This window comes from Ambystoma mexicanum, chromosome 4q (genome assembly GCF_040938575.1).
Source record: "Ambystoma mexicanum isolate Mex_15411 chromosome 4q, UKY_AmexF1_1, whole genome shotgun sequence".
NCBI lineage: Eukaryota > Metazoa > Chordata > Amphibia > Caudata > Ambystomatidae > Ambystoma > Ambystoma mexicanum.
In genome coordinates, this window is record NC_090928.1 from 452,024,057 (window position 1) to 452,039,590 (window position 15,534).

At 47.3% G+C, this 15,534-nt stretch overlaps 1 protein-coding gene across 3 annotated transcripts in view; it reads right to left on the bottom strand.

Annotated features, from left to right (window-relative positions):
• The window catches only part of PAPOLG (poly(A) polymerase gamma), a 1,009,150-nt gene that overhangs the window by 303,209 nt on the left and 690,407 nt on the right, over positions 1-15,534 (bottom strand). For all 3 annotated transcript variants that reach the window (XM_069608036.1, XM_069608034.1, XM_069608035.1), the window contains exon 14: positions 10,504-10,623. In XM_069608036.1, the coding sequence (XP_069464137.1) occupies positions 10,504-10,623 (120 nt within the window). The remainder of the gene's footprint in view (positions 1-10,503; positions 10,624-15,534) is intronic.

Sequence of the window (15,534 nt, forward strand, 5' to 3'; positions counted from 1 at the left end):
TGCAGATCGGGGCGAGTGACGCAGAAGGCTACGGGGGTGGCACTAAAGGGGTGAGGGAGGAGACAGAAGCTGGCTGAGTACTGGGGAGGCAACCGTGTACCACAGATGGGCAGGAGGATATTCTGGGCATTGACATTCTGGGGAAAAAGGGGTGCAGTGACAGAATTGGCACACAGATGCCTGTAGGGAGGGAGAGGGGTTACAGGTAGTTCCGATGGCTGTGGTGATGGGCGCTACTAAGTATGTTAGGCAAAGTTTGAATGCAGAACCCTCTGGGAACACTACAAGCAACTATGACTACAGGTATAGGCAACCCAACCTTTGGTATAAGCTTGTACTACACAGTTCTGGTAGCGTGTCGAGCATCCAGGTTCATCTCAAGAGGGGAAATGTGAGCTGTAGTGGAGTTACAAAGATTCACAGTTACAGGTATTCAAATAAACTTACACTCAAGATATCTTGCATAAACAATTTATTCATCAGTCAGTTATAAAGCCTTCTTCAGAAGGGAGCAATACAATGGTAAAACACAAATATACTTCCATACTGTACACTCTGCGTTTCTGAATCAGACAAGACCCTTTTGTGATTGTCCACAGGTGACTTCAGTAATAAGGGTGCTGGGGACATTAATCTCTTACTGTTAGCATTCAGAACACTCAAAAAGTTGGTAAAAGACAAAGGTTATTAGAACAAGAAATTACAAATATTCATAAGCACGGCAAATACTTTCAGATAGCCCTTAAAAGAGTCACTCAATTCAAATAGGCTAAGCCAAAGTCAATGGGCAAAAGTCTTTGTATAGGATGCAGCACTGCAGGTAAGCAAATGGAAAAGTCTTTGCACAAGTTCTTAGGAGTCTTTGATAAAAAGAAGAATCAAATGTGGGACCACAGGGAGGACGTTGGGGGACTCCTGCATGCGCACTGTCAAACGGCAAACTTTACTTTCAGTGGCTGTTTTGCATTTCAGCTCCCTGCGGTACAGCAAATAGCAATAAGCGTGGTTCCTGGCTGTCGAGGTGGACTTTCCTCACATCTGAGGTCCGCACTCGACTGAGGGAGGGGGGGTGGGGGGGTCAGGCTTGGTCAGTCCTGCTTCGTGGGAGTCCGGAAGATCTTCCAAAAGCTTTAGGCCAGCTTACAAGCAACACACGCAATCTGGTGTCCCTCTCCCTGGCTCTATGGTTTCCAAGATGGCTGCCGGGGCAGGGAGACGTGGTTAAGTCTCGTTCCTGCCGGGCTGCATCATAAGCACTACAATAAACACTAGATCCGAGGTGCAACGCATCACCAACGGCTCCCGACCCCCCCGGGGACCCACTGTGGCAGCGGGAAGGAGAATCGCCACTGCAGAGAGCGAGCAGGGGCAGCGCGCCAGCGGAGCACTACGCAGGGCATATTCGCACAGCAGCAGACGCCCAGCAGGCGGTGGGGACCCGGTGGTGGGGAGGGTGCTCGGTGTGAAGGCACCGATGGCCGCAGGCGCACGGAGCCCCGCTCCCACCAAGCAAGCACGATCCGCACCGGGGAGCGGGGCATCCTAAGCCGGCCGCGGGCCCTCTGGCAGCAGCAGGGGGCAACATTGTTGTGAACGGGAGGCCCCGCCTAAGCTCCAGAGACGCGGAGGGGATCTGGAACGTAGCGGAGAAGAGCAAGCAGAAAGGGAGACGCTCTGCCCCGGGACCCAGGAAAATACAGTTACAGGCTGGACAGATCTGCAGGTGAGAGGGGCTCCCTCGCTGCACGGCGGGCTCAAGGGGCCACGATTAAGGCGGGAGTCACCCTCTCCTCCCCCTCAGTGGACATTTTCATAAGGACATAGTGGACACAGGCACCCAGGGGGAAAAACCCCCTCACACGTCAGCCAACGAAGGTTGAGTAAGTAGGGGCAGAGAGGATATAAGGAGACTGGCAAAGAATCATGGGCTCCACCCCCAGATTCAATACCACTATTGGGGTTAATTAAGCAAGCGGTCTCCGGAGGCTGGAGGGTCAGCAACCCTCCCAGAGGTGCGAAGACATTACACCCGAGGGCTCACCACGAAACTAGCTCATCCCACCAAGTCAAGATCAACGACGCAGAGGCACCAACCCAAGGCACAACATAGCTGCCCCAACAGGTAGCATATTAAACCCAGTAAGAACTTCTCAATGCAGGGGCAATATCCAAGGCAAAGGGTAAAGGGGGTGCGACGCAACCTAACCAGCAATCGGCTAAACAAGACTCAAGCATACTCCAAATGTGGGCATCCGATACCCCCATAACCACCAGGGGACGATCGCAGGATGACCCATCAGCTGACTATTCCCCCCCCAGCGCATGCAACCTACCGCCCCCAATCAAGGGACGACATGCACGCCTGGTTCGTGGAACTGCAAGACAAATTCATGTCGACGGTACAAGACCAATTTGCCACAATGAGAAACGACATGAAACAACTTGTCCAAGATCTAAAGCAGGATGTAGACAAATTGGAAGAAAGGACGGACACCCTTGAGAAAATTGTGCAAAACGTGGAAGAAGCACAACAAAGTAGCGAAACCCAAGAACACAGTGCGATTGACCCACAATTTAGAAATCCAATGTGAGGACCTAGAAAACAGGTCCCGCAGATCTAATATCCACATTAAAAATATGCCAGAGACCGTGCTGGACAAAGACCTCAAGAAAGCGGTACAGTAAGTGTTCAGGGACTTAATTGAAGCACAAGATGCGGACACCATAGGGATCGACAGAATACACAAAGTGGGTCCGAAAAGAACAGGCGCCCCTGGGGAAAGACCTACAGATGTACTGGCAGCCCTCGCATCGTACCCACAGAAAGAACATATCCTGAGGAGAGCGAGGCAAGTAGACCACATAAGGATGAACGGGGCCGACATTCAGCTCTACCAGGACCTTGCGTCGGTGACGTTACTGAAGAGGAGAGAAATGGAACCGTTGATAAGAGTTGATCGCAAAAGAAATAAGGTACAAATGGACTTTCCCATTAGGCGTGCTATTCGAGTGGGAAGGAAAGCAAAGGAGAGTGACAACCTGGGAAGAAGGGTTCCACATAATGGACATTCAAGCGGAGCAGGAAGGAAATAGGGGCTCCAAAGCAAAAGGGGAACAGCAAAAAAGGCCAAGAGGCTGGGAAGTGGTCCGGCAGAAAAAGAAGCCAAACGGAAGGGGGAACTCCGGGCCGGCAGCAGTGGAGTAGGAGAAATCCCATTACAAGACTACGTCAGGGGGTAGCCCCAGATTACAGAATCGGAAGAGGCACTTAACGAAGGAACTCGGAAAAAGCAATTCCCAGCGGCCTGGCTGGGGATCAGGTACGGACACAGTAGGTCCGAGGAAGATGTGGGGTTTAGGACTCCCCGCAAAGTTTAACCCGAGTCTACAGAGGGCAGGGAGCGATAGGCGCAACGCCCTAGCATCCATAGGTACCCGGGCCCTCCTCGGGATCAAAGTTGGTTGTTTATGTTTTGGGGGGGGGGGTTAGGAAGTTGGGGGAAGGGATACTCTGGAAGATAGCTGGGATCACAGCACTCGGGTTCGCAGGTCACCCATTCAAGGTCATACGAAATGGGGAAAATCAGAATATTAACTTAAACGTGAGGGGCCTCAACTCCCCAGTGAAGAGGAAAAAATAGAGAATATGCTTAGGAGGGAGAAGGCGGACATCCTACTACTCCAGGAAACACATAAGAGCACAAGACAGAAGGAAGGTGTGTCTCAGAGGGTACAATGTACTGGCACAATCAAATGCATCAGGAAAAAGAGCGGGGGTTCTGATTGCAACAATGGGGGGGAAGCGACGCAACAATAATAGATGAGCAGACAGACAAGGAGGGGAGGTTCGCGTTTGCAAACTTCTTACTAGACGGCTACAGGCTCACTCTGGCATCAATATACACCCCTAACACGGGCCAGGATGGATTCTTGCGGGACACAATGGGGAAATTGGAGGGGTTCGCGAAGGGAGAGATAATATTGGGGGGGAATTTTAACATGGCATGGCAACCGTGTTTAGACAGGAGCGCGGGGGGAACCACAAAACCAAGGGGCTCCATCCAGGCATCTTAAGCAAAAAATGGATCAGATGGTGCTGTGTGATGCATGGAGGGAGCTGAAGGGGCAAAACAAAGGCTTCACATACTAATGTACACAATACAAGGTCGCAAATAGATTACTTCTGGGTGTCTGTGGGTGTGATGGGCAAAGTTCAAGGGATGGAATTAGGCCCAATAGCTCTCTCGGACCATGCCCCACTGTCTGAAAGTGCAGACCCCGGGGAAGGGTGGGGGGATTTGGCGGTGGAGACTCCCGCAGGATCTACTTTTAGAGCCGGTGACAGGAGATGCAATCAGGAACAAGATAGTAGAGTATTTTGAAAAAAGACGACCGGCACCATTTTAGCATTTGAAAAAGATGGCTCCCGCAGTTAACGTTACCAGGTCCGCGAACAGTCGCGGTAAATATAAACCTAGCTAGTTCAAAACGAAGCCACTGCCACCAGCCAGTCAATTGAGGAAAGGGTAACAAAAAATGCTACATGAGCATTTAGACACAGGGGATACTAAGTAACCCCTCCAGCACTCTATTGTAAGATTGGGTGCACTGGGTATAGCCCCAACTAAAGTCAATTTCACTTTACTGCTCTGGGAAACAGTAGTTGATCCCAGAGAAGGTATTTAAAGCATGGGAAATCTGGAAGACTTTCCTGTGGCACTGCACTGAAGGTGCTTTGTGACAATTGTAAAAGATGATGCTTATGGAGCTGGTTAGACTCCATAACCAAAAAGAAAAACAGATTGAATTGAAAAGATCAAAGTCCCAAAGTTTAGCAAAAGAACTGGCGGGCTCTAAGGTGGGAGGAATTGGCACATTTGAGAATTCTCCGTAACAGTGTACCACCTGCATTCTGACACAAACTGTGTCCTGACAGCATGGGAGGAGAGAAACCTGGATAGAAGGGCAAGAAATAAACTGGATTTTGGAAGGACAGGCGACACTGGTGTCGTAAATGAATAGTATACCGCTACGTGAACCCATACTGGATACCGTGCACCTGATACTGGGCAGTGAACAATATGCCAGTGGAAGGGTTAGTGTCAGACGAACCACATGAATGAAAGTTAGAGACTGTCCAAACCCAACAGGAAGTTCTCTGGGCATGTGCCCCAGAGAAACACATCGACAGGCCCACATACAAAGTAGTCAGTGGCAGCATGGCTGGATGGTGTTGGGGGGGGGGGGGGAGCACAGCATGGTGTATTACAATCAGTGGTGTTGGCTCTGAGAAAAACAAAGATAATCCCATATGAGCCAGAGTAGCCCACGACACCAGACAATGACCCAAAGCCACAGCTACTGGCAATACAAGAACAGGAGTGGCAGAGGGCCCACAGCTTGAAGTGACGAAGATCTTATAGGCAAGACTGAGGATAAAAGAAAATGTGAGCGGCTCCTGGTGGACCTGCAAAGGGAGGATAAACTGATGCAATATGTCAATGCAGGGAAAGGGCAAGACAATGGGTATCAGCGCCTGACAGAGGGCCTGGTGGCCAACGGCCAAAAAGGGCTGGCAGGAGCACGTAGACATTTGCACGACTTGTTGGAGGAACAAAAAAAAATTATATAAAAAAAAATCAGAAACAGGATCCAAAGAAGAAGGATCAGTTCAACCAGACGATGTGAAAGGCACACAGTGGGACGACTGGCTGCAGTTTGTTTTGCATGGCCTACGAGAGAGCTGTCAGCGACTGGGTACTCAACATACGAGATGCTATTTGGGAGAAATATGCCAAGCACTGACAAGTTGCTGCTGCCACTGACTGCGGGTGCGCCTAAGGACTGCGAGGTACTAGAGACTGATTATATACTGGCAACTCCGACAACTTGACATTGACGGTGCACATGAACATAACAGACATGATGGAAGTGGTGCAGGATTTTAGTGTGACGGGAATGCTCAGAGAGAAAAGGAGGGTCAAGTATTTAGGATTTTGTTGTTTTGGATGAACTGTAGATCATGGCTGATGACGATAGTGGGATGTGAGTGCAATGCAGGAATGAATTGCTTTCAATGAGTTAGGACCCAAATGAGTGGCCTTGTTTTGATGCTTTTGATCTGCTTCCTTGTTGAGCATGTATACAACTTAAGAGTTGTATTGCAGTGTGCTTTATGTAGAAGTATTGGGGTCGAAGATTTCAACTATGCAAGTGTTTAGACAGCGATTGTAGTGGATCATAGAAATAGAAAGATTACAACAAAAAAAACAACTGATGCTGCATTTTCTTTTTGGTTTCCTCTGATGCGATGAGAGACTGGGCTACAGCTGACCAGCCATGCCATACAAGGTCACAGGGATGCGGAATGCGTGTTACTTTCAGGCTGGCCGGCTCATGGCCCCTCCTGAGAAGGTACACGGCAGAATACTCTAGTGGAACTGGATAGGCTCCCCAAGACCAGGGGCTGCATCGCAGATATGACTGAGAAACCATTTCGCAACTGCGGCAATACTTACCTTTCCCTTCCATGGACCTTTGTTATTGTGTGCTGTTTCATGGGTGGAGAATGGTTTTAACCACTCCATTTGTATATAAGGATAAGCTATGCCTGGGGGCAGAGCAGTCAGCAGCCCTCACATGAAATGGTATCAGTTTGCATAACAGGCCATTTCCCCTCTACTTCTGGTTTTCCGTGTTTTTATTTGGTGTTAGGGTGCACTGGTACTGAGGGGAGCATGAAAGACCAATAACATATGGGAATCCCTTCCTTGGGCAAAGCAGATGTGTGTGTGCCTGGATGTGGGGGATGGGACTGTCTGGTCCCAGTCCACATCCAGGTGCCTGAATGTGTTGTTGGGCGGAGAATGTGGCCAGTGGCTATCCATGATTGTAACACCACTTTCAGTGGAGAACCATACCATTGGGGACCTGGGCACGCTTCCAGTCCAGATCTTGGATAAATGAGGACTCCTGCACCAACTCCATAGATAGTTTGAGCCAAGAGCCCCAAGAAGTTCAGCTCGCTGATGACAAGAGGACTGTTACTGCAGACCAGCACTGCCTCCAGGCAAGTCCCAGTGAAGCCCTCCAACGTTGCCTGATCAAGACAACCCTAGCCAGTGCATCGACCCACTAGACCAGTGGGAACAACCAGTCTCAATCCCTGCTCTCAGATCTGTGCTTTCGGAAGGGTGCCTGGGCCAACCGGTGGCTTGACCAGCTCTCCTGTGCTACTTCGCTGCAACAGTCGCCGTTCTGAGTGCACCCCTGGAACTTGGAGGTTCTTCAGCTTGTGTTAAAAGGCACCTGCTACTGCATTTTCAGCATTATTGCATTACCAGATGCCATGCAGGACCGGCTCCTCTGTTCATTGAAGATCACCTGACCATGGTGACTCCCGTTGCAATCTGTCTTTGCCCCCTGCAAGTGTTCTGCGGTCACCAGCTCCATAGAAGTCACTACTTTTTCCGGACTTTGGTTGGTGGCGGCCTGGTCAAGAACTCCCTCCTAGGGATATCCTAGTGACTGGGATGGAGCTAGTTTACTTACTCAAACTTAACTGACCTTTCTGACTTTCTCAACCTCAGGCATAGCCCAAAAATCTTAATAAACCTACCTGAAAAGTAGAAATTTGGAATTGAATATTTTAGGGCACAAGACAAACCATTTTTGGATGGGGAACTATTTTGTGGTTATCCCAAAGTAAGGTTACTGAACTGCATGTGCCAGAGTTCTTACCTGTGTTTTAATTGTTACTGAATCATACACACTCTTCTCCCAAGGTTGAACGTATATGTCCGTTTTATAGTAAGTGTGACTATATTTGACTAGAGGTTTTAATTAGTGTGTATTTTAAAGGCCTAATAAATCATTGTACATTTGTGTACTCCCTGTGTAATTATTGGTGTTCTGCGTGAACTCCTTGGAGCCCTATACCACTCAGCCCTCCCAAGACTAAGCCTTGATGCTCAGCTCCCTCACATAGGGCTATCTAAAATCAGTCTCCTTGTTCATCATAAAAGGGTGGACTCCCAAAATCCACTCACAGGGTTGATTTTGGATACCTATCTTTTCGCCACTGAACATCAAAAAGCAAGGGTTAAATCCCACTCACCGTACAAGCTTCTGTCTCACACAGAATCGCAATTACATGAATGCCACAAAGACCTATAGCATACACACTATGCTCCTGGATGCACTCACGTTGCAAGAACTAGCAGAGATTCAGCAATCCGAACAATCACATAACATGAGATTAGTTTAGGAGTCAAAGTTGCTAAGCTCACCTATTCTTTTTGCTCATCCATTTACTTCTCAAACTAGTGGGTGTCTTTTCAAATACCTGCTAATTGGCTTGCAAGTGTTGTACTCCGCCCGAGCCTCAGTTTGTCAACTGAATTCAGATACTACTCAGCCAACCAATGTTTTTATAAACTGCTTCTTGGAAAAAATGATCCAAATGTATTAATAAACCGAAAGAGATCAAAGTTATTTGAAGGATTAAAGTTTATGCATGTACTTGCAGTTGTAGGGTTTTACTGGTTAACTTTATATATGCTCTCGCTTAAAGCTAATCTGTTTAAATATGTAACTCCGTTTGTAATGCCTGCACTGTAATTTCAATACTATTAGTATAGAACTAGAATGATTAAATTATACTGCAGGTTGTCGGAATTAGAATACTAGAGCTCATCTTTGCATTGTAGTGGGTTTGTTTGTGAGCTGAAGCAAAACTCAATATTTTGAATGCATCTCGTCTCCCCTGTATTTTGCAGCTGAAAGCCATTACAATGAACAATAGTTTATGTCCTCTATTGTAAAATTATATTTTCCTTAGGGGCTTATTGATTTGCCGATGACCTGTGAGAAATCTGGAAGTGAAATGTTCCAATCCCACCAATTCTCAATCCAAATCCTATAATTAAGCGCAATATAGCTGTTGCAGAGATCCCAGCCCTTGAGTAAAATAGCTCAGGAGGTAGTGTCCCTGCATCAAACTGCATTCAGCCTGCAGGCCAAGGTTATAAAGCAAGCAAGAAGGCTCAGTGTGAAGTGTGTCTGCCGCAGGGATGTGCTTGTAATATTGTAACAGTTTACAATTCCTGCCCTCCAACTTTCTCATGTTGCTAAAATGAGCCCCTTTGATTTGAGTAAATGTAACAGTTGGTACTAAAGAACGTGGCTAAACAAAATGCCCCACTCTGTGGCAACAGAAATATTTCTCCCAACAGTAGAGTTAAAAAGAGGGATATTTGTGTAATAAAGATGTAGATAAGTTTACAATTTAGAAACATTGGACCAAATGGATGTACAAGTAAAATAAACAAGCACATGCCAATCAAAGATCTGAAGACTGTCCCTTACCTATAGGGTCAGCCAAGAACCATCTAGGACTCAGCATTCCCCCACATAATTTTGTCTGGTGTCTTAGCATGTCCCAAAACACCACAAACCTAACCCACTGGCAATCCAAAGAAAAATACTATTAATGGACATTTTTTCAAACGTCTCATCTCCTTAATACCACAGGTAGAAATCATGGTTTAGCATCCTGAAGGTTTGTATTCAGTAGCACTTCAGCAGTCAGTTAATTGATGTAATCACTCCTTTTTTCTGTTTGTGTCTTGCTGGAGCCAGAAGGTTAAGGATAGCAGACCCCAAAAGGAACATTTGAAATTACAAGTAGACATCGCAGTCGCCCAACAAAGTAATTTCATACATGCATACTATACTTTTGGGCTTGTCTGTTATTTGGGCCCTGTCCAATAAGCAACACCTATGACTGCACAAACCTACAAACTGCTGTTATTGAACAGTTTATTTTCAGATAATGTATTCCCTTCATGGTTCATACTAACATCTTCCATAAATAAAGAAAAGCAATGTGTTAAAGAATGGATGTACGGCTCCAGCATAATACTTGTACAAATATTCGATATTCCGCTGACTACTTAAATCTACTATTGAGTACATGCCTAGTTAAATCTAAAGCGTCAAAAGGTTCAACTGCACCCCCTTCCCAGTCCATCTACAAACCTGTAATTGTGTAAGAATTCTGGTTCCTGCACAACCCATCCCATTTTCCCCATATGCCATACCCTGCATCAGCCTCTACTTCCACTACCATGCACTTAATATGAAAAGGCTACCTAAAAGTCATGATTGCTGCACACCACTTTACCAAATGAGATCTAGAACCCATAATTTGAAGAATCCATTATGCTACCTAGATTTCATCATGTAGCAACATTCTATCTTCTAAAGCTGCAGACAAAGCATGCATTGTTTTACTATATCACCACGTTCAGATTTTTCGAATACTTCCATAACGGTTTGCACTGTAACTGTGCGAGTAATGTGTCCGGCGGAGGGTGCAGCCGAGAGGGAGGCCCTTTAACTGAAAATTCCACAAATACCATCCAAGTAATGAAAAGATTGACAGACGCTTGGCTGCCCCAACCCTGTCCTACAGCTCTGGTACATTAAAATGTTTAAGCTTACCCAGTACCATTATCCTTACTGAGCGGAAAACACTGAGGATTTATATGTGCAAGCGTAATGAAATCATTCCTCTCCAAGTTTCCAACAAGCACACGAATCTTTGACTCAACAAGGCCAATCCTGAAAGAAAGATTGAAGACAAAAATAAACTCTTGGTACATGGACGGTAAAAACATGTTCGTTTAAAGATGTAACACTCAATACAATTAACAATAGTTTTGCTTCGTAAATGCAAGTAACAGGCTCAACAAAGAAGACATGTTTTCAGTAAACACTAGGTCAATTTCCAATTTGTGGCAATATTGCATCCTCTAAGGAAAATGCATTGGTCACACACACAGTGAAGGATTGTTCACACAGGTAAGAACTGAAAAATATACATATTTGTTTAATGTGCATTAAGTAAGACCCACTATCACGTAAGTAACAAAAGTATAGCAATACGGAACACAGTGACAAGACCTAACTTTAGACTCCCAGGCGATCCAAATGGCCCAATGCCTGCAGCTGGATTTGAGGTTTCTTACAAAGAGCCCCCTCTACTTGTAGTCCTGTGATGGGGGAAGGCCAGAAGATACGACACAAGAAGACAAATGGACCTTGCTCCGGAAGCTTAAACTTACCGGAGAGCAAAGATGTGCCATGAGCACGCAGCCAGGGAGCTGCAACAAAGATGTGCTGTACCATGCACAAGAGCCCTGTGTTCAGGATGTACAAACCTTCCATACTGGTGCAGACCCTAATAGCTTCAAGAGGGAGTCAATGGAGTTTTTGTACCTGCTGTGCCAAATGGTTCAATGGTGGTAAATCCCCTGGAATCACATCCCTGGGTCGAGAGACACAGCTACGCCTTTAGTAGTTGGCTTTGCCAATTAAGTTGCAGCAATGGTACCAGCGGTTGCTGGTACTAGCCAGAAATCCTTCCAGGCTACAGTCTTGCAGATCCTCAGTTTATAGAGCAAGAAGCAGTTCTCTTAAATTGCAGCTCAACCATGAAGAGGGGCCTTGCAGGACCAGCTTCAATGTTCTTGCCAAGAGGTTCTGTTTCTGCCATTTTGCTCAAGGGACCATTGCCTCTCTCCACCTGTGCTGATTCCTGGGAGTCTCCTGAGGTCATCACAGAAGTGTGGTCCCTCAAGCATGTATGTTTGAAGTGTCCGGCTGTCCAGAAGCCGGTTTATCATACCAAAGACCGAGGCACTTGAAGCGACCTCTCTGTTAGGGGAGTTTTCCTAAAGTCCTAGTGGTAGTAAGACTTTAGTAAGCTATCCCAGTGGTTTGTAGATCTTCAATTATTAGTATCAGTCTGTAGTAACTCAGGACCATGGTAGAGTGGCAGAGCAGTTAAGCTCATCTTAAGAGGAAGATTTGAGCTGTATGCAAGTACACTGAACTTTAGTTAAACATGTACACCAAAGATACTCTTACACCTCTAATTTATATAAAATGATGGTTATTATATACACACCAGAATCACTAAATACTTTAGATGTTTACACTAGAACACTTGAGAATGCACTTCACAGGACACTTTCACTTTTGTGTTTGTTCGCGGTTACATTTGTAGCCACGTTAGAAAGGGAAAAGAATGTCATCGTAGTATCAGTTATGACACCTGCGGTTTCTAACAGTTCATACAGTAATGCATTTACTGTGCAAAAACATAGTTAAGTCACTTTAAGGGAGGAATATGGTTAGTTAGAGTCACATTAGCCTGGTTCAAGGTTCTAGAGAGGTTTTCTTTGCACAGCAAGTCTTAAGTCCAGAAACGCAACCCTAGCTTAAGGCAGTTCGGAGAGGTCTCAACAAGCAGCAGCATGAGAAGAGTTCAAGGATTTCTTCCAGTCTCTAGTGTGATCGAAGCAGCAAGTTAACAAGGGAGATCTTTAAAAGGACACAACGGGACACAACAGCGGCTTGAGTCGGAGGTAAGAGGGGGCGACCCTGGGCACCTCTAGGTGCACTGCAATGCTCTGGAGCGACTTCTTGGAATCGGGTAAGCAATACTCCCCTCCCCCCCCCCCTCCCACAGTACCTTAGGTTAGAAGAAAATGTTTGTGCTGGATGCTCCGCGATGTTGCAGCTCTGGACCCAACCTCCAGATTCCTTGGTCCGATGACTGAAGGCAGGACAATGGACGGGATCTCTCAGCAGCAGTCTCGAGAGAGGACCTGTGGCACAACTGAGAAACTTATTGGTTCACTGAGGTTTTGGCGCCTTTACTGCAGCACTAACAAAGGACACGGATCGTCTGGTCTATCTTCACTTCCTGCAGTCCAGCACTCTGGTGAGGGGGTCTGGGCGAGTTGGATCAGATCTCTAGAGTGTACTTACGGGTTCAGCAAAGATTTGGATGGATTCGGCCTTTCCATGGCGATGCACTCGAAATGGGCAGCAGGTCTCTGCGTATCGGGGTTCCGCAGCTCTGTAAACACCTAGGACGTCGGGAGATTGCCCACTTCAAAGCTCGTCTTGGGACGGGGTTGTTCCCACCAGCCAAAGGGAAGGAGTCCTCTTTGGAGCTCTTCTGTCGCATAGAAAATGGATTCAGGCAGCAGTGGTCACTTCACGGTGTTGCAAAGGGTCTGCAGTGGTCTCTGGTCGTCTTCTTCAGTTACTTCAGCAACCAGTGGTCAACTTGCTTTTCACTCCAGAAGCCTCACCTTTTATACAGTTGCAGTACACACTCCTCTGCAATCTCTCAGCATTTTACAGAAAGGGGAGTTTGGCTGTCCAATCAGGACAGCCAGACCCCATGTTGGAGCTGGTCCTATTCAGGCACTCAGGCAGACCAAGAACAGGGGGGGGTGGAAGACCCCTCCCCCCCACTTCCTGCCTGCCCAGACACTCTGGGGTCTGGGGGTAGCAGGGGGTAATACTGGAGGGATCCCCCCAAAAGGCAAAACACACACACCCACACACTGACCCTCTCCCTCCCAGATTGGTAGAAGAAAGGCTAATATCTTGATCTAGCATCTCTAACAGGGCAGCACAGACATTTGTCCAATAATCCGAAAGTTTAGGGCATGCCCAGGCCATGTGGAGATATCCAGCATTTCCAGCGCGACATCTTGGGCAGTGAGGCAAATTGTCTTGAGACATGATGTGTAACCTGGCAGGAGTATAGTGAAACCTGTGCAGTACCTTAAAGCTAATCAATCGATATTTGTCATTCAAGGACACTGTGCAGGCCTGACCCCAGCGAGCATTCCATCTCTTCTCAGTTACATCAACCTCAAGGTCCCTGCTCCAGGACTCGCAGAATTTGGTTACAGGCTTACTGCATAGTTCAACTGTACGATACAGCCTAGATACCATGCCAGAAGGGCCAGTCGTACCAATCACAGTCACCACCAGGGAATCGTCAGGGGGCTCTGTGGGAAACAGGCCATCGCTTCTTAACCGCACGCCTCAGACCGGCATAATGCAGCCATTCAGTTGGGTGCGCTCCTAGCTGCACACAATTGTCCGTCCAGCTACTAAATATGCCCTGCTTCTATATATCACCCAGTGTAGAGAATCCCTTCTCAGCCCATGCAGCCACTGCGGTCTTGCTAATGCAAGGAAATTCTGGCTTACAGTTCCATAGCGGTAAGTCTTGATGGAAAGGGTGGGGCCTATCAATTTGTCTCCTTATTTTGTCCCAGGGAAGTAATGTATGCTGGGCCGGACATTCCAGGATCACCTCTCAGGGGGCTCCCTCGAGCCTGCCGCCAGTCGTTCGATGTTCACATGCGGGCGTCCTACTGCTGCCCAGTATGCTGCATAATGTGCCTGAGCTGCAAGCCAATATAGCTCAGTCGGGAGCAGCCCACTCCCTACCCCCAAATTAATACAGTCTAATCAGAGTGGACCATTTCAGCCTGACCGCCCCTGAATGCCATAGAAGCTATTGATCTTGGATCTGAGTCTGGTGAATAATGTTGTGCCGGGCCATATAGGAACATTCAGAAAGCAGTAGAGTAGTTGGGACAGCACCACCATTTTGAGCAACGAGACTTTACCAAGGAGAGTGATGGGTAGTTTGGCCCAAGTAAGCAGTTTAAGACTAAGTGACCGAAGATAGTCCCCATAATTACGTTCATATAGAGAGTCATGACCCCTTGTGACTGTAACACCCAGGTACATTATCTCTTCTGGTGCCCACAGGAATCCCATGAGATTTGCCAGGGGTTCAGTGGTTTCGGTTAGGGGGGAAAAAGCTTGGATTTAGCCCAGTTGACAGAGGTCAGAGAAAGGACCAACGCGGGCAATATCCTGCATAATAGGCATGAGATTGCACTCTGGGTCCCTCACATATAGTAATGCATCTGCATACAGGGAGACCATCTCTGGTGTCTGAGCAAGCCTTCTCCCCCTGTGCGAATGCCTATGCCGCATCAAATCAGAAAAGGGCTCCATAACAAGTACGAAAATAAGTGGAGACAAAGGGCAGCTTGTCTGGTGTCTCTACCAATAGCGAACTGGGGTGAGAGCAGACCATTTGTGCACACACTTGCAACGGGTTTGGCATAAAGCCGCTGTATCCAGGACACAAAGCAGGGCCCAAAATTGCACTTCTCCAACACCGGCCACAGAAAGCACCAGGACACAGTCGAACGTCTTCTGTACGTCTAGCATAGCAGCAACTGCATTCACCCCGGGGTCCATCTGCGAGAGAACGTTAAATAAACGTTGTAATGTGACAGCCGTGGAGCGGCCAGGCACAAAGCCCGATTGATCAGGATGTATCAAGTGCACCATATATGGGGCCAATCGGAGGGCGAGTACCTTGGCAAATATTTTAACGTCACTGCTTATCAATAATGGGCGATACGATCAGTACTGTGTAGCCGGTTTCCCAGGTTTAAGTTCTACTAATTACTGCCTCCCCCAGTGTGGGGGGCAGCTCTTTGTCAAGGCATGCCTCGTCCCAGAGTGCAGCGAGATGGGCAAGGAGACTCTTCTAGCTCTTATAGAAGTCAATGGTTAGCCCATCCGGTCCAGTGGACTTACCGGGTGACAAGGCATCAATGGCCAGGGCGATTATCT